The sequence below is a fragment of the Sphaeramia orbicularis genome, chromosome 3 (assembly GCF_902148855.1).
Source record: "Sphaeramia orbicularis chromosome 3, fSphaOr1.1, whole genome shotgun sequence".
Classification (NCBI taxonomy): domain Eukaryota; kingdom Metazoa; phylum Chordata; class Actinopteri; order Kurtiformes; family Apogonidae; genus Sphaeramia; species Sphaeramia orbicularis.
Genome location: NC_043959.1, coordinates 32,947,625 through 32,974,333, shown reverse-complemented (window position 1 = coordinate 32,974,333; position 26,709 = coordinate 32,947,625). Strand labels below are relative to the sequence as shown.

The following is a 26,709-nucleotide window of genomic DNA, read 5'->3' as shown; positions in this document are numbered from 1 at the left end:
AGTTATGTGTATTTGTTATATTACAGAAATAGCCCATGTTTTGGTCATATTCCAATCAGATCTGTAAAAAATTCAAATTCCAACTTGATATCATTGATACTGATTTATTGGATCAATCCACTTCCTATCTGTTATAATGGGAAAATTTTTCAAAGTCACACCAAATCCAGAATCAGATCCAGATCGAAATAATTTCAATACCTTGTGTTGACATCATCATAAAGAAGCTGTATACCAAGTTTGAAGTCAATCAGAACTGGAGTTTTGGAGAAAAAGACGATTGAATTTTTTCCCCGTAAGAGTCCATGTTAAATTGTCCATAAGTTCCTGGATCGAGAAGAAGATCCTGATCAGCATGTGGCCATTATGTTTTGGTCATCTCCTCATCAGGGCTGGACTGTAGAAATTTACACTTGATATCATTTATATTTACTGAGTTATTGCATCGATCCACTTCCTATCGCTTATATTGGGGACATTTTTCAAAGTTGCACCAAATCCAGAATCAGATCCAGATCCAAATAATTTCACTAACTTTTGTTGACATCATCATAAAGAAGCTGTATACCAAGTTTGAAGTCAATCGGAATTGTGGTTTTGGAGAAGAAAATTGAAATTTTTGTAACGGACAACAGACGATGACGACGCCAGACGACAATAACTTACAGCCTGTCGGCCGGTAAGCTAAAAAGAAGGAAATTTAGACTGAAACAGAGAACAGCTCCTTACGTCTCAGATCACTTTATAAATGATTCCAGGCAGATTCCAGAGGCAGCAGTGTATTTTAATGCCTTTTATTCCCAGTTCAGTACAGACCTTTAGAACAGGGAAAAAAAAAGGCATTTACATAATGCAGCTCCTTCTGCTTGGAAGATGAGATATTACGCAGGTACAGCATGTAGGTCCAGGAACTTAGATTCAACCATACATAGTGTTTGTATCTTGTCTCACACATGCTGTAGGTACTGTACTGTCCACCCATCTTCTTTTATCTTCTGCAGATGACACCATTTACGCTGTCATCTCTGACACCAACCACCGCCTCCCTTCAAACCTCCATCATGTCCACCACTCTCCTCTCTAGATTCCGTCCCTCATCTGAATACCTTGTTGTTTGAAGTCTTTTCTCTCCCCGTCGTCCGTCGTATCTGTCGCTCAAACCTCCTTTCCCCTCCCTAGCCCCTTACTCCTCCTCGTCTGTCAGGTCTTTTATGTGTACCGTCTATTCTCTGCGATACCTTTCCCAAACAAACAGTATCTTTTAATCGCGTCATCTCTCCAGTTTCTGTTCTTTTCTCCGGGCCTTTGCACCTTTCGTCCTTGTCCTGCAATATCCGTCATATCCGCCTCTCTAACCCTACTCTCGCCTTTAGGCCTACATCCTGCCCCGCCCCTGTTGTGTCCATTACACCAAACAACTCTCCCCTCCAGGTCGATCATCCGCCTTTGAACTGTCATACCTGTTACTTTCCCTTCACCCCTCCTTTCCCCTCTGCCTCTTTCTGCTGCATGGTGTTCAGCCTCTCAGATGGATATGCAATTGTGAGTCAGAGCTGGGGCGCTGTGCTGAATATTAAATCCGACGCTCAGACAGACATTCCTTCCTCGACAGAATCTGTTTATCTCGGAGTCACCACCATCTCCAGTGCTGGGGGCTGCATTTGCTCACCTCACCTCGTCCCTCGCAGCCGTTTGATTTTGTTGTCAACAGCTGCCTGACGACAGAAGAGTGGCAATTACATTTTCGCAATGTGTTATTCCCACCCGTACACCCTAAAGCTTATCCCCTTGCAAATCACCGCTTTCAAAAATAGCCTTCCTTTTAGCTCTTTCTCTTCCTGTTTCATATCTGACAGTCAGTGTGGGTGCCCGACATTTTGTGTGTTGTTTCTATTTTGCCGTTTCAGGTTTTTGAGCTCACACGGGAATCTTGTTAGTTCTAAAAAAACAAAACAAAAAAAAGAAAAGTCCTAAAAAGACAAAGCTGGGAAGTTTTTAAAAAGTTTTTGTTTACCTGTATCATATTATTTACACTCTTGTCAATCATAAATACCGTTCAGGATAACATTTTGCTTTATTTCTTCACTCAACTGATTCGATGATTCGGACTGAACAAAAAATGTTAATCAGATGAATGAATGCAAACTTGACTCAACTTCTGTTAAATGACTTCATGAAAGTAAAATCAGACCCTCATTAGGTGATGATTGGTTGAAAACACACTTCTCAATGAAAAATTCAGTGTGTTCTTGCCATTTTATTGATGCAAGTGTGGCTCAATACAAATATGACCAAGTATAGGGCTATTTGGTAAACTTACATACTTTTATAGAATTGGTCAAATTGCTCATGTTACTGAAATAAAATTGGTAGTTGGTGCTTCACTGGGTCAAAAAACACAAAATGTAAATGTGTTTAAAAGAGTCATAGACAAGGACAAAATACATGAAAAACAAAATGGCTGCTGCAACAAAAATCAATCCATTTTCAGAGTGTAAATAGTGCAAAGCTGCTAGAAACAAAGCTGAGGCATTCCAAACCCAACTTGTTTTGACTGCATAATACAAAAGGAGTGTTCACTTTTTTTTCTTTTTTTTTTTAAATAATTCAACATTTTTATTGCATTTTGAAGATTTTTAACAATAATACAGCAATGTCCATCCAACTGAGAGGCAAAACAGAACAAGACAAAAGTAAAGCAAAGACAAAGTAGACAAGACAAAGTAAAACAAAATAAAAACAAAAAATAAGTACAGGCAATTCCGCAGATATTAATAGACCTTTACATGAGAAAAGCAGACATCTATGTATGTTGCTGCACCATCCTTAATCTTTACAGGTCCAGATATAAAAACCATTAGACCGCCCCTTGTTTTCTTCAATTTCTTGTTCATTTTAATGCCTGGTACAACTAAAGGTACATTTGTTTGGACAAATATAATGATAAAAACAAAATAGCTCATAAGAGTTTAATTTCAGAGCTGATATCTAGCCATTTTCCATGTTTTCTTGATAATAACCAAAATCAATTAAGTTCTTACGTCAAAAGCTATGGCATTGTACTGACAAAAACAGTGCTTTTAGGCATTCCATGTTTTCTTTTCTGTCTGTTTTAGTCACATGATACACACAGGATTTAGTATTTGATTGCATAACCATTGTTTTTAATGACTTTTGATCTTCTAATAATTTTTTCCGTGAATGTATTTACTGAAACCGTCCCAGTCTTCATTAATTGTGTCACTTGTTCCGCTCATTTTCCCCAGCATCTTCTCGTATGCAGCTGTTTCTGTCATGTGAGAAGTGCTCAATTTTAAAACCTTAGTGCATTATGGGATGCTAATTGTGTTGATCATCTGACAACTGCTTTTAAGTATGACTTAACAAATGACAAAGTGCTGTTGCAAGATTAATTTTTGCCCTTTTATTTGTCTTGTTTAGTGCTGTTTGATACCAAATTTCAGTACCAACCTGTGATTGTCATTTCATCTTAAGTAGGTTACTTTGTTATATTGTAAAACTGAGGCCAAATCCCTTACCAGACTTGGACTAGGCTTTATCCATATTTGGGAAATTGCATGTCATTGATTTCTTCTGGAGAAAGTACCACAGTGTAGATCTTTCTATTTGATTCATGCAATTTCAGCTTATAAACATAAACCAGCATCTTCTGTTTGCTGCTACTTGAGCGGTGTTTTTCTTTTTCTTGTTTATCTTGTGTACCATGCACCAGAGGAAGGATAAATAGAAGAAAAAAAAACAAAAAAAAACAACAGTCTACTATAAACAAAGTGCTGCACATATCTCAATGCAACAGGTGAGTCATATGCCAAGTTGAACAATGAAAATGCATCTCCTGGGCTTTGCTACTCAGTGAATTTCCTGGGTTTTTTTGGTTCACTTTAAACAGATCTTTGGAAAGTTGGTTCAACCAGAGCTTGTTTTGCCACATGTGCTTCTTAAACCATAACAGTTAAACCTAGGGAGAAAATTATATGAAACCCTTGTTGATGGTACTGCAATTTCTCTTTAAATCACTAAAGGGAAATTAAATGTGTGATACTGAGAGGCAGTCAATGCCAATGACTGGCTGTAAAAAAAAAAAAAAAAAAATGTAGAAGCCGCTGCTAGAAGCAAGGTTTGGTTTGTCCATGCTGGGCTTTTTAGTGAAGTGGCAAACTCTGCTCAACAGTCAAACATAGCAGGTGATATATTAGAAAAGGAATAATAAGTTGGTTCTGAATTACAGTAGAAAAATGGTAGCATAACATGGTGGTCTCTGTGGAAATGATCTGGTCCCCCTGTAAATATAAACAAAAAAAAAAAAATCAAAGTGGCTATTGACACATTACTGTGGCATGAAATATTGGTTTGTCTGTTACCACAGAGCCAATCATCGCCCTCATTATATCATGTCTAGACTGGTAAGTTACATCCCAAAACACTACCAAGGCAATCATATATTGGGGGGGGGGTAAATCCAATATTGATATAAATCAGCCACTAGGACAACGTTCAGAGTGCAGAATTCCACAGGACCACAGCACTCAATACTCAGAACTGACACAGAACTGAAGTCATACAGCACACTGCCACATCTAACATGTAGCTCCGCCCACCTTCTGCAGCCTGCAGAGCAAAGAACACCATAAAACAACATACAGAGTATTTAGAACAATAATTCCTATTTTACTATATACTATGACCAATTTGTCATTTCTTCCATCAATTGCCACAGTACTGTCGTAGCAAAATGCACAAAAGAATGAACTGAAGTATACCCTATATATCACCACAGTACTGTGGCAGTAGTCATTGCCAAAAAAAATATTATAAGCTAAAACAAAACACCATAGTTCTTATTTTTGCATGACAACACACTACTCCTTTTTAACCATGCAAAACTCTGACTTGTATGTGCTTGAAGATGGATTCTGTCCATTTAAATGTTATTTTGTTTATGTCTTAATTTGCTTTGTTTTGTTTTATTTTCATTGCATGTTCGAAATAAAAATAAAAAATAAAAATAAATAAAATAAACACACTGTTGAAAATATTACTACGACTATTAGCTTCCATTTCTGTAATTAGACCCTCCTGAATTCCCCTAAATCTTACAAACTGAACCTTTAAGGACCTACACTGTGTAGTGCAACCTAGAATTTACAGAAGGTGTCACAGAAGCTGAAAGTTTAATCGCAAATTCAATGGATTTGTATCACATTGAGCAGTTCAGAAAGACCCTGAACTCCTGCCGGCACACACCTGCTGCACTGTTAAGTCCCTTTTCATGATAGCATTTGCTGTTCAAGTAAATCTTTTTCGCTGGTTTTCTGACACCAACAGTTGCATGCTATTTGGGGCAACAACTCACCAGCAATAAACATTGGTAGGAACCTAAGAAACTGAAGAATACCCCCACGGTGAATTTGTCTCATGGCTGTACTTTTTCACACCTTGTGGATTTTTAAAACACCTTTTATTATTTCTCACTTGCTGTTTGTGCTGCGGTCAGTGGAAATGTGAGGGAATGAAAGGATGCTTTGATAGGCTGCCTGCCTGTTGTCGTTCTTCATTGGTATTCTGCACACAGGAAGTACTGGGTGCAGAGGTTCCTCCAACCTCACTCTTATTTTCTCCTCCAGGTCTCTTCTTTTACTGTTAAGCCTAGGATTTTGCAATGCAACTAAACTCCCAATCAGCACTTAATATTTTTTTTAAAAATGTCTTTTTTTTCTGTCTTTCTATATAATTTCTTTTAATTTTAATCCGAACCTTTCTTTCTGCTCTTATGCTCATGTCAGCCTTTTCCATAATGGTGAAGCACCACATAGGAGTAGCAGAGCTCCACCTTTTGGTTTACTTTATGAATTGCGCTTGGGTTTAGATGGGAGAATGCGGCACAGAGAGCTTGATGGACAGTTTTCCTGCAGTGCCACTTCACTGTGTGGGTGTATTGATGCTGTTTAATGATAGGACAGATTGGGAAGTATTTAAATTTAGAATTTATATGCCATCTCAAAGGGGAATAAATACTCCAGACTACACTCAGGGATTTCAGAAAACAGAAATCCGATGAGCACATTTGCACAATATTGCAGCCTTTCCAGCTTCCACACATAAACACTTGCAGTGAGTGCATCACACCACTGAGCACCAAGAAAGCAGAGCACAGAAATCAATGTCCATCTTCTTTTCTCTTTACGTCTTTGAATTGGGTGTTTTTGACAACAGGCGACACAGCGGTAAAAACCTTTTATCTGAAGCAGCAAAGAAATGTGGTGGAAACTGAAAGGCTGCAGGTCAAGTCTTCTCCCTGCTGCCATTTCTAAATGCATTTCAAATGGAGGAGGCTGTGACCTTTTCCTCTGCTTTGTCTTGATGAACTGGGAAGTTATTTGAGGTAATAACTGGGTAATTACTTCAGCAACAGCAAGATCAATGACTTTTTTTTTCTTATTTTATTTATCTATCCATGTCAGGCTCTTTATCTGTCTGTGGAGGATATTTTTGTCCCAGTATTCCTGATGTCACAACCAGTATCTCAAAGTAAAACAGTATTTTCACACATGGCTCATTTCCACTGACTTAAAAATCTAAACTGAGACTTTTGCTGAAAGACTAAATGCCCAAAGTTTTGGTCCAGCAATTAAGTGTGAAACTTGACCTGTTCTGATCTTCTTCAGCCAAACCCTGTTATAGCTGAGTCGTAATGTCAGGATCTCCCCAGGCCTCTGTACACTGGACACGCTACAGTGCTGATGTTAACATTTTTCAGCTAATAAACTTGCTTTATATTTTAGACTTGGCTTGACTCATGATTCACCTTGAGACACTAGTCTGGAGACCTGACTTTTGACTTCATTAAACTACAGTGTAGTACAACTTTGGAACGAGAGAAAATGGATTTAAAGTGCGCAGAGAACTCATGTGTTGAGCATAAAAAACCAAGTACTCCCACACTTGCAACAACTGACTTCTTATCTTTACTCTTTATCACCCAGGGCTGTGACAGTAATTGGAACCTTAAATATATTGCTATAGATTAGAGAAAGAATCAACTTTTAGATGCAACAATTAGGGCTTTGACAATAATGACATTTCAGGTGATGATTATCCATCAAATAAGTAATTCCAAATAACGATTTAACTTTGTTTTTATCCTTTTATGCCACTACTACCAAGTAGTCGAGTCCTAAAACATGCAGGACAGCAAATGAAAAAGAGCCGTTTATTGGTATTGACCACTGGAACACACAGTAATTGAATTTCCTTGAAGGCTTTATAAACATAAATGACACAGGGCTGGTAAAACATGAATAATTATTTTTGAAAGATACAAAGAAATTACTGACAATGGCATTCATGAACAGAAGGTAAATGCCTTGAGATGAAGAGTCTGCAGTATTAGAAAATAATGTCCAAATAGTGATGGATAAATGGTGTTTTGTTTTGTTTTTTTCCCACAATATTTTTAACGGTATTTAAGTTTTAGAATGAAAGGTAAACAAAGTAAATAATAATATACATAAAGAACATGAATCAAAACAACACAGACACATACGCTCATACCAGTGGTGATTTCTCAAAGACTGCAAGGGAAGCCCGGCTCCCCCTAAAATGACGAAAATTAAATGATTAAATATATACGGTTGTGTTGACATTTCCTTGACTACAAATGTGTTAGAACACATTCATCTCACAGATGAGTTCGTTCAGAATCAGCTTTATCACAAATCAACAGACGCGATGTTGTTCACTTCTCATCCATTCTCGTTGCGCTGTTTTCTCATACGATCTCTGCTCAGTGCATTTGCCCGTAGAGGCCGGGCGTCTATGGGCTTCAATGGGACTGAGTGGAACAGTTTTTTTCATTGCCTCAAAACTGGATGGTAATTGGATAAATGCCACGATGTTGTCCCGCCTCCGGATGCTGGGCATCTCTGGGGGTGAATGGAGCTGTGGGCGGAGCTCGGCCGGGCTGGACGCCAGAATCCCACATGCTGATTGGAGGATCAGTCGAAAGGCTGAATCCCGTTTGATTGACAATTATTTTCAGATCTACTCCTTCACTGACACAGTTCAGTTTAATACCGTCGCACATTCTGCTGTGAAATCAAGAGAGAAACCACTACGAAATTACTCATTCATTTCTTGCACTGTAAATAAAACACACTCACTGGACTTCCTTGTTTCAATTTAACATAATTTCAGCGTTTTCTTGTTTCAGTTACATAATTTAATCATTTCTTGTTTGAGTTTAATATCGTTTTGTAGATAGTTAAATCAATCATACTGTCGGCTAGGTCGGAGTGAAAGGAGCATCTGTTGTTTAAAAAGGCTGAAGTCTTACACCCACAACACAATGGGCCAAGGCAATCTAAGCAGCCTAGCTCTGCTGGACATTCAGAGGACACTGGTCCAGTCCCTGGAAAAGACGCCTACTTGGTACGATAAGGTCACTGACCATTTTCTTAAAAAGGAACGCAGGACCGAATGTATGTTTAAATAACTTGACAATTTTTTTTTTATGTAAGCCGACAATGAGCTTCCCCTGTCTGAAGGACAAGCAGCCGCCACTGGCTCATACACACACCTATTCACACCACGTAGACTTGCACCCAATGAGATATAAATATATATATATATATATATATATATATATATATATATATATATATATATATATATATATATATATATATATATATATATATGTGTGTGTATGTATGTATGTATGTATGTATATTCTTATGAACATGTGTATGTATATGTAGAAAAGAAGTTAAAATACAGCAGTCTCTATAATAAAAAATGAAACAGTAATAATTTGAATGACAGGTCCCTATTTTCCAGATACCATAATGTTCATCAAAGTTTCCCATAACTGTACAAAGTCCTCCAGTTTTCCTTTCGTAATGTAAGTCAGTTTTTCCAGTCCGATGCACTCTGATAGTTCTTTTACCCATTTCTTTATAGAAGGAGTTTCAATGCTCTTCCAGTTCAAAGCGATACTTCTCTTGGCATGCAGCAGTCCAAAGTCCATCACTTTAGTTTGTTTCTCAGTATGTGTAAAATCCTCAGGATATATCCCCAGTATAGCACAAACTGGAATCTTGCTGTTAAATACCTCAGATATACAATTGATGACCTCCTTCCAGAATCTTTGCATTTTTGGACATTCCCATAGACAGTGAATAAGAATTTGTTTATTATAAATATGGTGTTTTTATTCATCTCATCCAGCTATGTTTATGCAAGACAATTATAATTATCCAAAAATAATTTCAGCTCAGCTCAAAGAACTACAATAAGGTGAATATATAATACTTGGTCTGGTAACAAACCTCTGAATTTTCTTCAGGTAAATAGAAGCATATTTCTACGTGCCGACAAGTTAAGCTAAGTTAGTGATATCCCATTAGTTTGATCTCATCTGAACAAAAGTAGTTTACAGAAAATAAAGTTTGCTATCACCAAGAAAAAAAAAACCTCATATTGTTTAACCTAAACCCTCATATTCGTTCTTTTCTACATGTCCAACTTATAGCAAGCAACCAACAAAGCCAAGGTTTTTGTCAGTAAAACTGTAATTATACTGTAACTGTACTCATACATTAGCACTAATTAGCTTAACCCCTTCTGTGTAAGAACAGCACAGCAGCTTAGCATGTCATTAGCTAATGAGGATGTTGACTTTTTCTGTAAGACATATATACTGTATTGTCAGTTTAGCCTCAGTCCTTAGTGTATTTAAGTCGTAATCTTTTATAAGCTTCCTTTTTCAAATGGACTCAACTGGAAAAAGGTCAAACAGACAATTATGGAGTTAGCATTACTTAGCTAGCTTATTACCCAAATGTGTTTGAGATTTTAGCCATTTTAGCTGTTTCATTTAATGAATTTTAGGTGTTAACTTTGCATCTGTTGCTACTGCTGTGGTTGAACCTAAAGAAAAGTTTAACAGGCAAAGGAAGACAGGTTGTTACTTCGTTCAGAATCATGTATTATTTTCATGCTGCATTTCTTTGTGCCATTGTAACATCAGATCCAATTTTAGCCGAAATGGATACAACAGAAATGCACAGAAACAAGCCCTTAGTGTATCCATTGTTCCACGTCACGCACAACGATCGTAACAAGATGAAAAGAACATAAAAGCCATAACAAGATGAAACAGACATGAAATTCAACTGTTTTGATTTCTGCTGCACATTGGAGCGAAGTTAATGTTCATTTTCAGTATGTTGTTGGTTCTTTTTTGAAGTTGGAACAACTCTTTGCATTGTTGTGATATGATTTGAAGTTTATTTATTAGAAGTATTTATTTATTTAGTATTTATTTGTATGTATTAGTATGTATTTATTTTTATTTATTTAAATCCAGGTGAAAGGCCCACCTGTTCTCAGCTGCATTTGAATAGAGTTCTTATTCATCTGTTCAGATCTGCACTGTTTCTATTAAGCTTAAAGATTTTATCTGTTTTATCTATTTATCTGTTTTTTGGGGGGTTTTGTATTTTATGCCTATGCTTTTTATTGCTTCCCTGCTGTGATGCTTTTAATGTTTTATGTAAAGCACTTTGAATTGTCTTGTACATGAAATGTGCTATATAAATAAACCTGCCTTGCCTTGAAGAGCCTCTACTTCTTTGGTAAAGCAGTTGAATTTATTTTTCTACCATTCCCAGATATTTTTTTTATAAGAATCTGTAATAAAGAATGAGTAAAGAGTAGCAAATGTGTGTACGTTTCTCAACTGTTGCCTAGTATACCAGTTGACTTTTAAGCTGATACTTTTTGCGTTGTTTAATATGCAAAGTGGCTTGGTGTGATGGTATTGGACGGCATGCTGTCGTTTATTTATTCTAATTAGGGCTCAGCAAGGTCTTCGTGTCTTTCTTATGAGTCTCCGAATCTCAGAACAACAGTGTTATCAGCTCCAGTGCCCGTGGGTATGCTTGGATCTTCTAAGCACACCGCTGATGGCAGCACAGGGACCTTTCATTATCGCCACGTCTCATAACTTCACACAGAGCTAATATCAGAAGGTGGTTCTGCCGTATGGAGGTGATTTCAGCTTGCAACAACAGAAATGTTTTAGTGGGACAGACACATGACGGGCTTCCACTTTCATTATGCTGGGAATGGAACTGTGCTGTGTGACATTTTCAAATCAAAGGGGGTGTTTTAATCTCAGCACTGATAAGATACCAGTGAAATGTACTGATAAAGATGTGTTTTTTTTCCCCTGAAATCGTAAAGGTTAGCAATATAATCATGAGCAATGTGAGTGCTATGTTCAAGAATAAGTATTAACTTGTGTCTGTGTGTGAATGTCTGCCTGTCTTTCTGCAGGCGTACCGCTTCCTCGCCATCAATAAAAAGCTGGGGTTGAGTGGGCGTCCAGATAGGCCAGTAGGCTGCATTGGGACCTGCAAGGTATTGTGAATTAGCAAACACACCTCCACATGTGCACATATTTTACGTAAATAAATATATACACTCAGGGAAGTGAACAGTGTGATCCAAATCATTATCAATTCATATAAGGAAAGTAAATCAAGAATAATTTTAACAATCTATCATGAGTTCAACTCACATGACAAAAACTCAACCAACTAGAAAAGCACTCAGAGAGCGCAGACCTCTGCCAAGGCAGATCAGTGCCCCCCCCCCCGATCACCACCTAAATTTAATCATTTGTTCCTTGTGCCAGTATCAACATTTCCTGAAATTTTCATCCAAATCCAAACTTTTTAAGTTATCTTGCACACGGACAGACAGACAGACAAACCAACGCCGGCAAAAACATAACCTCCTTGGCAGAGGTAAAAATATAAAAGAAAAATGGGAGAGGGACCTCAGTGTGGAAATTACAGATGGTGACTGGCTTAATATGTGGAAGATACACCAAACATCCACTAATTCGTGGATCTGGAGGGAGTTCACCTGGAAAAATCTGGTGCGTTTCTTTATTACACCTAAGAAGAAAATTAAGCAGTTAAACAGACAGCAGAAATCTTGGAGGGAATGTGGAGAATTCATGTAGATCACACACATGTTTTTTGGAAATGTGATAAAATAATTGGGTTTTGGGAAATGATGTGTTGAGTACTAAAACAAATAATGGGGTATGAGATTCCAATATGTTGTGATGTACTGTATTTTGTAACTTATCTGATGGAAATGTAGCGAGAAGCAACATATACTTGGTTAAGATACTGTACTTTTAGTGGCTTGCAAAAAAGCTATTACAAGGAACTGGGGAAGGACAGAACCACCAACACAGGACCAGTGGATCACAATTATTGATGGAATATATACAATGGAAAGGGTGACTCACAGATTGCAACTACAGGAAGCTCAAATGGACAAAAAGTGGAATAAATGGACTGTTTACACAGCTCAGAATGGTGGAAAGACTGGATAATGTATGTAAATGTATTGAAATATTTGTAATGTACCCAAGCAATATTGGTTTGTTAGTTTTTTATTGTTTTGTCAAATATATCTATAAAAAATGTTCAATAAAAACTTAAGTGAAAATAAATAAATAAATAAATAAATATATACACTCACATGCATGTAACCCTGCTGCACAGGTCATAGGTGACAGCTATCACACCTCCCACATATCGATCCGCATACATTTCTTAGAGCTCTGAGGAATGGATTGCTGTTCAGAAAAATATTTAGTAGTAAAAGTTCTCTTTATCAGACATACAATGTGTATTGGTGAATACTGAATAGATTTAGCTCTTTATTCTCTGGATTTCTTGCATTTTAATATGCACTGTGTTTGCTTACCAGAATTATGTGGGTTTGTGAGTGTGCGTCTCCAAATGGCGATGGTGTTTGCGGTTTCCCCCCCTGCAAATGAAGGTCACAGCTCGACCAAAAGAGTTGAGCTGAAGCAGATTTTTCAAACAAAGACACTGCCAAACAAATGAATTATGGCTCCAAATGCATTGCTAAGACAATATTATAATGGAACATTTATGGGGGAGATGGCAGACTGCCAGAGGACATTATCATCATCAGTGTGTCTGCCCATTTGTGTGTGCCTGTGACGTTCTCTATGTGCAAAAAGGAGCTTTGTATCATTTGTGTGTACATAGCGTATATGTGTGTGCGTGTGTTATCAGGAGTGGTTGTCTCTGTGCGTTGCCTCTATCTGAGGATTGATAGCTTGTTTTATGCACTGCCCAGAATAATGTATACGTGGCTACTGTTGAGCCATCCGTCTTGTAATGCAATACTTTGTGTGTGCGTGTGTGTCCCTCCATCTAGATTTATCGTATCCTGGGCAAGACGGTGGTGTGCTACCCAATAGTATTTGATCTAAGTGACTTTTACTTGTCCCAAGATGTCATGCTGCTGATTGATGACATTAAGGTAAGCCAGGGTCACACTCATAGAGCTTGACTCCACCGCTAATCACTTTTTATTAGCCCACTGAACTTAAAGAACTGAGGTGCAAATGCTTCTCCTGGTCTAAAGACATAAGCTACTGTGTGTGAATGCAAACTCACTTTATTCATCTCACCAAATAGAATAAATGTAATATACACAGAATGGGACAGCCTGCCTGAGTCCAGTAATTTTGTCTTTTTTTCTAAACTAAGAAATCTATATTTTGCTTTTGGACAGTTTAATGATGACTGTGTCTGAGAGCATACATAATAAATTCCAGCTTAGTTAGTAATTTGACACATGCTTCCTGCACCTGAATAATCACTCACTCTATAATCACATATTTATTCATTCAACCTTTGTTTTATCCTGGAGTATACAGAAGTATCTGCCTCATTTACAACATAGCAGAGCAACACTTGCCTAAACAGTAATGATAAAAGCAATAAAAAGACAGCTCAGTAAACCATAAAACCGTATTAATTAATTGAATCACAGCAAGAAACTTGAATAAACAATGATGATAAAAACAGTAGAGGGCAAGTTGGTAAGACAATAAAACAATATCAGTAATATGTCGCAATCAACCAAAAAGAAAATATCTACAAACATGAAAAGGTTCTTCTTGGGTCAGTTGCAGAGGGGGATCTTCACCATCCTCTCTAATTATTTTTCTGTGCTGTATGACTGAAATAACTACTGATCTCGTAGTTACTAAGTGACATGTTTTGTTTACAAGGTCGGATAAAAACTGATTTGGAGAGGTAGGGAATACAACAAGAACAAGCAAATCAGTATTGTTTACATGGAGTGTCTTAATTCCTATAAGATGCATAATGTGTTCGTTGGTCAGGCAGTGCATTTTCACAGAGGGGTTGATTAAAGAACTATGCAAAGTATCGTTATATGTAAGCAGTAGAATGTCCTTATGTCTATGATGAGCTCCAGGGATTTCAGCAAAATCGTAGTCAAATATAGACAGTAAAACAGATGCAGGGCATAGAAACAAAATCCAAATAAAGTTGAACTTAAAAGTCTTTGAACTGAAATGAAACTGATTGTTCTCACAGGTGTCAGTTTAAAAATGTGTCCCGCAGGCCAAAATGAGCCCACCAGAGGGTTTGATCCGGTCCACAGGATGAATTTGCAAAGTGCAAAAATTACACAGAAGACAGAAGGGTGTCTCTGAATCTTGACAAGTTGTTGTGGTCATGAAGTTAAATGTTATATTTTTCAGTTCCAGATGCTTGTTATTAAATGTTTTGTACAGTTGTAGATCGATTGCAATCTGTAAGTTGTAATGCACATAAACTGAGGCATAATACTATTAAAATTGCACTTATTATTCTTCAAAAATTTCAGGTTCATGGATCTTCAGGTTTTCACATTTTTTTTGTAAAAGAATAGTTTGTAAATGCAAACATTTTCGTATTGTAATTTGACTTTTTTTGAACTAAAACAACAAGAACTATTTGAAGTTATCATTATTTCTAAATCATTATGCTATTATTTCATTTGTCCCCCTTTCTTCTCCTCCCCCCTGTTGCTCCATGTCAGGTCCAGCATCGAAATGTGGTTTAAAACAGCTCATAATAAAAGACAGCAGAATATCAAGGGGAGCCTCATATACTTTATGAAGTCTCCCTTGGCAAAGCAAATTTGTTCGGCACAAAAAGGCAGCCAGACTACCATTCTGCTGTTATGATGCTGGACAAGACAAGTTTAAAAAAAAAAACTAAAAAAAAAAAAACGTACTGGTCCAGCCAATTTGAGGTCAAACTGGGCTCTTATGTGGCCCCTGGACTGAAATGAGTTTGACATTCATTGTTTTGCTTTAACTGTATCTTTACACACACATACAGTTCTTCAATGTAAATAGTTGTTTCTAAATATTACATCTTTAAATACGATATGAGGTTGAATCTTACTGAAATGATTAATTATTCAACAGAAATAAGTGATAATTGTTGGAATAGCTAACCTAATGCACTGGAACACTGTGATGTTTATTTACTGTCTGTTTACTGTAAAAAAGGAATAGAATGAATTATTTGCAACATTAACCTTAATTAAGTTATAAATTTCCTTTTGGGCTTCAGTGAAATCTTTGTCGCATCTATAACAGTGTCTGTTTTGTGTCTTCATGTACAGAACGCCCTGCAGTTCATCAAACAGTGCTGGAAGATGCAGGGACGTCCACTTTTCCTGGTCCTCATCCGGGAAGATAACATCAAGTAAAATACACACACCCCATAATAGCTCTTTTATTTTTTCTTCCGTCTCCTCTGATTGCTTTCTTAGAGCATTCTGCCTCATCCCATCTCTCCATACATCAACCTGTTTCTGTTTTTCTGTCTCATACTGGTCTGAAATCGCATTGTAATGTCTTTGACAGTCTGAGTCCAATTCGCAGTAGTTGAGTTTTTTTCAATCTCATATTTCTCTCTGTTCTCAGACCTCTTTACCCCCTGTGTGTGCGATTTGTCTTTGTAGTAGGAAGGTGGGACAGTGTTTTCTCGCTGATTGGGTGATAATGTTTCTCATTTGTATCACTGCGGCGGGGCTGGTGGGCTGATTATAGCAGTATTAACCATTATCTGGGGAGCCGTATGTTAAACGTGCTACAAACACTTAAACGGTGGCACTACAGCATCTGGAATGAGTCAGTGGGCTCCCATAGAAACAACTCAATAGTCATTAGTTTGCTATTGATCGGGGTGCTAACCTGTATAAATGGATACAGTGGCCAAATAAAGCTATGAAGGCTTGGCTGAAATGAACTGATATATTACTTGTGAAATGTCTGGGGTGATGATTTTATGCATTTGTGATATTGATATTGCGTTCATATTTGGCAGGTAATTGGACAGATTCAGTTCACTGGGCTATGCATATAAAAAATATTTTTAAAAACACAAGCAAAACTATTTTTACCCTTAGAGGTCCATGGTCACAGCTCCGTGACTCACATGACATTTTCTAAATGTCGTAGCGTCGGAAGTCATGAAGACCACTGGGGACAATTGCATTCGAAAGTGTGGACTTGAAACACTCCCACTTTTTATTTGATGTTGATAGAGCAAATACAACTGGAGATATGACAGTTTGAACTCAGAGCAAACAAATATGAATAGAATTATGAAAATGAGGTGGGTGGGCGTTATATTTCTTACCATATCTTTGTCATTTTTTGTCCTTTTTTAAAATGGCCGAATCTGTGGATTCTAATCCACAGACTGCATTAGCATAGCAGGTAAGGGTGAGAATGACCCCACCTGAATCGGATGCAGAAACCGGGAGGACCGGGGAGGGGCGAGTTTGAGAAAACACCTATGTAAAGATATATTTTTATGCCAAATATTTGAGTATTGTTTTAATTTATTACAATTTGATTTTATATGCCTATTATTTGGAACCAATATTCACTTTTAAAATCTTTGAAAAAGTTCATTAAGCATCTTTGTGTTATTTATGCGATACATGTTATAAATTTTTCAAAACAGATTTTATATTTTTTGTTTGTTTTTTGGCCTTTTGTGTTGATATAGTAGGTTAAAGTGAAAAAATAACAGGCAGATGAGATAGATGAAGTTGTGCTAAAAAAAAAAGATACTAGACATGGGTACAATAAACATTTCTTTATATAGTATATAAAGGCAAAATCAGAAGTACTCAAAAACAGCCAAAAAAGGCTCAGACCTCTAAGGGTTAATACACATATCTTTCTCTGTCTCACCAGGGGGAGCCGCTTCAACCCTGTCCTGGACATGTTGGCATCTTTCAAGAAAGGAAACATTGGCGGGGTCAAGGTTCATGTTGACAGACTTCAGGTTTGTAACTGGATCAGGTTATTAATTAATACACTCTTTTTCTTCCTATTTATACGTATCAGTAATTAGCTCTTACCAGGTGCAGTGATTCCATACTTGACTTCATACATAATCCCAGTCACACTTTATTTACCAAGAATTGTCACAAGCACAAATACAGTTCTTACCTCTCACATGAGAAGAGGTAAAAATATAACGTGATGGGCAACAGTGTATGTAACCACCAGACCTACTGAAAATAGATTTTGTTGTGATATTGTCTGCATTATTACTTCCATCAGGATCAGTGTTATTCCACTTGTCTTTGTATTTTCTGTAGGAGCCGTCATTGGGAACATATGGGGCTTACAGTATAACATGAAGCAGGATTTAAGGGGTTTGTGAGGTATCTTCTGATTTAACCCTGGGTTTTCTGTACCATGATGATGACTCACCTTATTCTGCACACCTAAATGCTCTGGAGCAGATACAGTAAAAAAAAAAAAAATTAATAAATAAAGCAGGTAAAAACTTCTAAAATATTTTGCTACTGGACAGTTAAGTCTCTTGGACAATGCTGTCACTGTTCCGATAACATCTTATAAACCGTGTAAACCTTTAAAAAGACACTAAACCTTAAGACTTGACACTAATCTCAGTATTTAGATTTCTGCTAATATTTATCCTTTACTTCTTCTATGTTTTTTAACAGCACCATAGTTGAGCCGAAGGAATGGAGCTCAGTTTGTCTTAGATGAAAACATCAAAGCAACACATTAATTGAACAGAATAATAACTTTAATTATAATTATTAATAATATAATAATAATAATAATAATAATAAATTGCATTTATAAAGCACTTTTCATTCAGTGGAATCTCAAAGTGCTACATAGAAAAGACAGTCCAATAAAAATTAAACTATATCTATTTACTATATACTACAATTATTAGAAAATTAGACCTGCTCGTGCCGAAATAATGACCTGTGATATTGCTTCTGTTAACTTATTTTCACACACTACCAGGGGTCACCAACTCTGGTCTTTGAGAGCTACTATCCTGCATGTTTTAGATGTTTCGCTTTTCCAGCACACCTGACGGTCATTATCAGGCTTCTGCAGAGCTTGATGATAGGTTTGTCATTTGAATCAGGTGTGTTGGAAGAAGGATACATCTAAAACATGCAGGATAGTGGCTCTCCAGGACCAGGGTTGGTGACCCCTGCGACTAGGTAGTTTGTTACCTGTACCCGTTCCTGGCTATTGGCTGTTTGTAGTCTGTCTTTAAGTGTACATGTCTGTGATTAATCATCTGTTGCCAGCACCACACTTGATATGTGACCGCACTGATTACTGGAGTCAAACACCCAGAATGATATGATTACCACCATTGTTCCACCACTACCCCTGTTACACCCAACAAAATTAAACCCTGTGTATTGTTAACTTGTGTCACAGTGGAGGCCCCACCTCTCTCCTGCTTCCTCTGTTACAGCCATCTCTCCAAATAAACAATGGCTTGCTGTTACAAATGTTACAATAAGTTTTCTTTCAAAGATTCAGTATTTCCACAGGGAACCAACTAAAGTTTCACATCCCTTAATCTGTTGTCCTCTCTTATTTCAATAGCAGTGTCACTGTTTATTTGTGCTCTGACCTTGCTGTGTCAAATGTGATTTAGAAGAGATGCTCCTTTTGTTTCCCTAGTAAAGGTAGAACAGCTTGAGCCTGGAAATGGGAATTATTTGGGCTAAGGATATTTGTGGTTTGTGTAAAAATGCATTAGTATAACCAAGGCTGTGCTATCATATATCATATATCGTATATCATGTAGAAAAATAGCATATGTTTAATATATAAACAATGCATAACCATCACATCATATGTAGAAAAACACATCCTCTGATTACGCTGTGTTGTTTTTATCATTGCCTCACAACATAAACTCTTTATTGTGATGAAAGATTTAAGGCATTTTGCCCACCACTAAGTATGACAACAGCAAATTATAAGATTAAAATTCCATTGTTTGACCAATGGAAAGGACTAGTTACTATAAAGAAATGGCACAGTATTTACATAAGCTAATGATTTCATGCATTATATTACAGTAGATGGTACCATACTGTATGCAGGAGGATTGGAAACACACTGAAGATTTAAAAAAAAAAATGATGCCTTGAGAATAAAGTCATATTATGAAACTAAATTTTCAGTATTTGACAAAAAAGTATTATGTGCAAGAATACAGTTGTAAAATATTGTGGGGAAAAAAAGTTATAATGTCATGAGAAGAAAGTCATAATCTTAAGAGAATAGACTCATAAACAAGGGGAAATTTCAGAGAAGTGATCTGCTGCTTGTGATAAAGTAAAGAATGCGAGGAATCACTTAAATTACTGTTTAGTACAAAATAAAAATAAATTAATAATCTGTCTTTTGGACTGAGATATTCACAGACTGAGCTTCTGGGGTTCAGCTTATAATTTCGACTGTTATATTTTTTTCTCAGAAAACTACGAATTTTTACCCGTAGGATTATAACTTTTATTATTTTATTTGTTGTTTAATTTATTAGGATGTTTTTCTCAAAATAATAAGATGTTATTGTTGATGTTTTTTTGTTTTTTTTGTTTATCTTCAACAAGGTCCTAATCCCCCTTCTTTGAGTTGAGGGGATGTATGAAAAAGCTTAGCAAAGGAGGAAACACAGAACTTCTAACATGATCTAATATACAGACTTATTGTAGAGCAGCTCCTGCACATTAGAATATCACGGTGCATTAATAGTACATCTGCACCACAGAGATCCACTTTATAAAGGTCTGACAAGGTGTGAGCAGCTTTGAATGATTCACTGTAAAGTATTGTGCGATTTCTAGTGGTTACAATTCAGATTGCGCCGGTCCACCTTCACCTCCACCCACCCTTACAATGGTCACAAAAGTTCTGAATGGACCTTTTAAGAGTCTGTGTTTCTTTTGTCTGTTGTGGGCTTTTTAGCTATTAGATAACAGTCCATGCTTAGTAGGTGTCAGTTATGCAGACATTACCTAAAAGACTGTAAAAGGCAACTGTCTCCCTCTGTAGATAGAACGGGTCATTGTGAGGTAAAAACAATTCATATTTTCAGCTGATCATACACTTATAAAAGTTTAATTGTGGATGTTAAAATCCATTTCTGTAATTAAGTCCTAAATCCCTTTAAATCCTACTGGACCTTTAAATTAGTATAAAACACGGCTTCGCTTGAGGACCTTGATCACCCCGTCAGCATTTATGTTGCCAGTCCCAGCTGGCGGAGGCTCAGTAACTTCATCCTGTTGATGACTGTCGAGTATAAATCTTAATTTATCCATATCACACAAGAAAAGTTTCACAGTACTGCGCTAGATCCAAAAACTGAAGATACAGCAGAGTCCCAAAACAAAAGCCCACCTTCTTGTTTTTCCTGTGATTCACACAGACTTTCACCATCTGTACAGGGTGAGTCAGAAAAAACGCTCTTTTCATTTAAAGAAATTGTACCACTGAAATGGAAATGCTTATTTTTCTTTTGATTATACAGTCATATTGATGTGGTTATTGAGCATGTCTGGCGATTGAATCATTGATTTATGGCATAGCATAACAGAGGGAATGTCCATTGTTTATTGTGCACCGAAATATCTGCCAACACAGTTTATGCCACTGTGAATGAAATTGAAATTGTCAACCATTACAGCATGTTTACTCGCCATCAAATGTTTTGTCTCAACGAAGTCGTCCGGCACGACCTTCAACCTGGCTGCCATTCAGATTGATGCAAATCTGTGCTCGTTGTCGCATCTCTAACACAGCTCTTCTCGCCATTCGTGTTCGTCGTAGGGCTTGGATTTCAGCCGTGATGCGATTTCGGAGTTCCTGAAGAGTTTGTGGAACAGTCTGATACACACGGTTTTTAAGATACCCCCACAAGAAAAAATCAAGGGGGGTCAAGTCCGGGGATCTAGGTGGCCACTCTCTCTCCTGACCCAAACAGACAACTCGATGAGGAAATAATACCTGCAATCGCTGTGGTCTTGCCATGATGAAAACTCCCTGGGCACTGTCATGTAGGCCTATGTCCTGAGTGTGAAAGCAAAGCCCCAACTCCTGTAATTGTTGTCAATTTCAAGTTTGTTCACTGTGGCATACATTGTGTTGGCAGGTATTTCAGTGCCCAATAAACAATGGACCTTCTCTCTCTTATGCAATGCAATAAATCTATGACTACATCACCAGACATGCTCAATAACCACATCAATATGACTGTATGGTCAAAAGAAAAATCAGTGTTTCCGTTTTAGCAGTACAATTTCTTTAAATGGAAAGAGCGTTTTTTCTGACTCACCCTGTACAATATAGGTGCAACCAGTAAAAAAAAAGCATCTTCTCTGTAAATAGTCCACTTACATTAGCTGTTAAACGTAACCTAAACACTTGTTAGTTATAGGAGCCAGTTCTGTTCAGATGTATTACAGAAAAGGGGTCATGTGGTTACCCACATGTGTCCTTGGTAGACATGCAGTGCCTTGTAACAGCAAAAATCTAAATTAATAAAATTAAATTCACTTTGTTTTGCTCGATGGGCAGTAAATCTGAAACTATCTGAAGGAATATTTGACTGAACTCAGCTAAAGTCAAGTTAAAGTGTTTGAAAATAGACACTGTGATGACACAAAGTAAGACCCAGGTGGCTCTCATAGGAACCGATATTTTCACATTGGTAACTTTAACTAACTGCTTTTTCAAACTTATGACAGGCTTCTCAACCCCAACTTCTCTCCCAGAGCGTTTGTGTTATTCAGCAGAGATTTCTCTCTCATATGATCCCACATTTTTATTTTTTTATTTTTTTGTCAAAGATCCCTTTTCCCTTTGCCTATTTGTTATTCACTTCACAGCTAACTTCTGCAGCTTTGAAACGCTTCTCCTCTTCATCATCTCATTGTTATGGGGAGCGGGGTTCCTCCTCTCCTACGCCTCTTATTTTTGTTTTTTGGAGTTAACTTCAGTTGGAATGGTTAATATTGCATTTAGACCACAGGAGCAATATATATTGAACTGCGTTTTTTTACTCCCACACAGCTCCGCTTTTTTCTAAGACACAAACTTTTATCATCGCATTACTATGTTAGACGATTGTTCCTGCAGCTGTACACATTTGTCACATCTGAAATAGTTCACACCTTACTACTCCTCGTGTTGTTTTTAATGAACACCATTACTGAAATAGTTATTTGCAAAGTGTCTCCCCTTAGGGATTTCTCCAGCTTTTGTGTATTTCTGCACCTTTTTCATATTTGTTGGCAAATTTCTTACTCTCATACTGCAAAATTTTTTGTGCATTTCACTGAAAATAGTATGCAATTTTGTGCAAATCATTTAATGCGTCTCTTTCTTTCTTTCTTCCTTTCTTTCTTTGAACATTTCAGACTCTAATATCTGGAGCTGTGGTGGAGCAGCTTGACTTCCTACGTGTCAATGAGGCAGAGTAAGAGATTCTTCTTATTTAATGCTTGATTTGGCAGAGGTCAGCGCTTTTCAACACATGTATCTCAGTTAGGATTTTCATAGTTGAACAGATACAACAGCTGATTAGATTTTGTTTATGCAGTTTGATGATTAATTCACCACCACTGAAAGTTTCTGGTAATACATTCGTAATATTTAATGTGTGTGTGTGTGTGCGTGTGTGTGTGTGTGTGTGTGTGTGTGTGTGTGTGTGTGTGTGTGTGTGTGTGAAGGATCCCAGAGTTTAAGAGCTTTGAGGAGCTGGAGCTGCCGAAACACTCCAAGGTGAAAAGACAGATGAGTACACCCAACGCCTCAGAAATGGAGCAGCAGCCCGAGATCAACGTGGACGAATGGTTGAACAAACCCACTCATGAAATCATGCAGAAGTTCCACGTGAGTGGATTAGCTCTAGCAAAAAGAGCATTCATAAATGCATGTTGTAGCTGAGTTTTTTGTTTCTTTAGACTTATCGGCAACCCATTTAAGGCATGGTGGCGGTCTAAGGGTCTGTTGCACTCCCTGTTTTGAATCCAGATTTGGTTCTCGCTCCTCTTATGTCCCATTTCACTTTACAGAACATGTTTTTTTAAAAAGGTAAAAATTGCCAAATTAGCAATTGGAAATAAACTGAACTGTTCAAAATGTGTTTCTCAATTAGAATTGTAACATTAATAATGCTTGTGTTGATTAAAGGGACTATATGTAGTATTTTTTTTTATTTTTTTTTTAATAACCTAAAATTAATAGGTGCTAGTATAACTTTTAGAGTCAAAGAAAGTGACAAAGTGATAAAAGCTAGAAGCACTGTGGAAATCCCAGCTTTCCTTTTACATAGGTGAGTTTGATTATGAGGCTTATGAAGGTATAAAGTTATTATGGGATGTTATCACATTTGCTAACTTTGCCACTCATTGATCCACGATGCAGACTAAACTATGACAGTTGTGACCTAGTTTGGACGATTCCTAACAGGTGTTTAATTCAGCTATTGGCAACACCAACAGTATAAAAAATGGAGGTGATATATAATTTGAATGAGCTAAGCGCTAAGCTAACAGAGCTATAATGTAAACTATCAGCTGAGTCAGCATGTGAAGATTAGAAGGTGTAGAGTTATTTTAACCGACTGTCAAAATAACCAGCCATATGTGGTTGTTTGAAGGAGAAAACTTGATGATACCATAATAGAGATGCGTGTAAACAATGACCTTTATACTTTATTAAGTGAGTGATTCAGTCTGTGGATACGCAGCATTGATTTGTTGATGGTTTTGGTTGTCCGAAGTGTGTTCTGGTGTAAGACTTGCTGTTGAGAGTTTAAAATGTCAATACTACATAAAAGTCTTTTAATCAATACCAGCTTCTTATCGTTAAACATTTACCAATATCCTCTTGAGACCCAGCAATGCATTTTTGTCCTCTGTAGTGGACAAGAGTTTCACAGCTTTAATTGAAAAAAGAACAAAAAACTGTCCACTGTAAAGGACATTTCATTAAATTTTTTTAAAAAAATGTATCTGAAATATGTGGCATCATACAGTTTCCAATCAAGGCAATTATTTCATGTAAACACAAACAAAAAACCCCAATAACTTTTACTTACTGGGTCTCAGGAGGATATAAAATGCATATAAAATACAGAAATGAGCCTACTAAAACAAGCAAAATTAAATTTGTAATGACAAAATTGAAAGCATAAAGTATGACACTATACAAAATACAGTCTTTTGATAATTTATGTGCATTACAAATAGATAGAATTTCAGCTCAAACATGAATAAAACCATTTACAAGGTGTTGCAGATAAAATCTCTTAGCGGAATGTCATTTGCTCAGATTGTGGAAGTAATAGGAAAAAAAATCCGCTCCACTTTCTGTATAAATAGCAGCATATTTTGTGTGAGCAGGCGGGACAGTGGCAAAACACTCATCTTCCATCAGCAGAGAGGAGCTGGTGATGGATCACGTCCTTGTCGCCACGTTAACCGAGGTGACAGGTGAAAGGAAGTGTCAGACAAGTCTACACATATTAGGAGAGACACCCAACTGTCTGAGCAGACGGCGGTGACGAGAACAACAGGCCCAGACAGAAAGGAAACTGCTCTGGGTGAAACAGGCAGCAGGGTTTTATTAGTATATTAAACATTTGCTCATGATTTATAAGATAAATTTTAACAGTCTTTTGTTATTTAAATTTTTAATTAAAACAGCCTCTGGTTTCTGCTCGCTAAGTCATTTATCTTAGTCTAAAAACTCCACCTGCCGCCTCCTCAGAGGATTAGTTAAGGTCTGTCTCAGTATTTGTGTGAAAGATTATCTCTATTCTCTCACTGTTCTCTCCTGTTGACTCACCCACTTTTTTACCGCAACATTTTTTATCGAGCTGGTACCATCGCTCACCTCAGTATTTTTAGTATTTGGGTTTTGTTTGACGAATCTTAATTTAATATGAACAGAGCAATTATGGCTTTGTGTTCAGAGTCTCTCAGTCAGCTGATATGTGTGCACTGATTTGTAATAAGCCTCGGATTTTATTAGTTTAAACTCCACATGCGTTGAATTTTTTTTCTGCATCTGACGACTGAAAACTTGTAGGAACTTAATTTGAATCTCCCAGGTGACAACTCTTGGTGCAGTTGTTGTATAAAGAGCCTTATATTTCCTATGAAGCTGAACAGCCATGTGGTAATTTACCCTTTACTCCATTAAACTACAGTCCTTGTGTAAAACACTGAGGTAGAGGACACTAGAGGGAGGTGGAACAGGCTGACAGGGACTAAACTTTGTTACCTGTGAGATTTGGAGAAGGTTAATCTTCTGCTTTATGTTCACCCTGATACTGAAAGCATCTGTGTCTCATTAAACACAACTTTGCAACCCAGCAAAAACAATCCAGTCTCACAAGGACAACAAAATTTAAACACTCCCAATTCATTACCAGTTAAAAGTTGGATAGTCTCAAGTTGTACCTAGCTGAAAAAAGCTCAAGCCCCACTGAGAGCACAACTTTAGGTCACATGTTGGTCAGAAGTTTGACAAATCCATCACGCCTTGACTAGGACGTGAACAAATTTGCATGGAAATCAGGTAAATACAGTTAAAAACAGATTAAATATATGTTGAGATGAATGACAAGACACAGTGATGCGAACACTAGTATAATAGTTCATGCATATTTTTGATCTTAGTGGCATTTTTGCTGATTATTGTTACCCTTTAAGACCTAGAGCTATGTATGTGGAGAATTCTGAGTGATTTTTTTTCTACATTTATCTCAATTTACTTTAACACTATCCTCTGCACTTACTGATCTGTTAGATGTTTATAAAAGCTCAGAGTAAATTTGAAGGTTATCATATCATAACAGAGAAAACTGAAGAAAATGTGACTTTTTCATCAAAATACATCATTAACATGAAACAACAGTCTACAACTGCTGCCATTTATCAAACTACAGGGGTTTTATTGTTGAATCAGTGTTGCTGAAGATCATGGCACTTCTGAATGTCCAAACGGGTCATATCTGATGACCATGAAAAGCTGTAGAACTGAAATTTTACCTGAGTTATTTACATGTATTGATAGGATTAGTGTATCAACAGTTCAGATCAGATCAAATCAAATCAAATTTTTTTTATATAGCGCCAAATCATAACAAAAGTTATCTCATGACACTTTACATATAGAGTTGGTCAAAACCAGACTCTAAGCCAATTCACAGAAACCCAACAGAATCCTCCAGGAGCAAACACTTGTGACTGGTGACAGTGGAAGGAAAAACTTCCCTTTAACAGCAGAAACCTTGAGCAGACCCAGACTGTGGAGGATGGCCGTCTGCCTTGACCAGTTGGGGTTAAAGAGAGAGAGTAAAGGAGGAGAAAAGAGAGACCGATAGAGATAGAGAGAGACTGGGGGAGAAGGGGGGAGATAGGGGGAGACACATG

At 37.1% G+C, this 26,709-nt stretch overlaps 1 protein-coding gene across 2 annotated transcripts in view; it reads left to right on the top strand.

The window, feature by feature from the left end:
* Window positions 1-26,709, top strand: part of phkb (phosphorylase kinase, beta) — a 175,610-nt gene that overhangs the window by 130,987 nt on the left and 17,914 nt on the right. For both annotated transcript variants that reach the window (XM_030161068.1, XM_030161073.1), the window contains exons 18-23: window positions 11,359-11,442; window positions 13,294-13,398; window positions 15,568-15,650; window positions 17,156-17,246; window positions 22,684-22,742; window positions 22,996-23,158. In XM_030161068.1, the coding sequence (XP_030016928.1) occupies window positions 11,359-11,442; window positions 13,294-13,398; window positions 15,568-15,650; window positions 17,156-17,246; window positions 22,684-22,742; window positions 22,996-23,158 (585 nt within the window). The remainder of the gene's footprint in view (window positions 1-11,358; window positions 11,443-13,293; window positions 13,399-15,567; window positions 15,651-17,155; window positions 17,247-22,683; window positions 22,743-22,995; window positions 23,159-26,709) is intronic.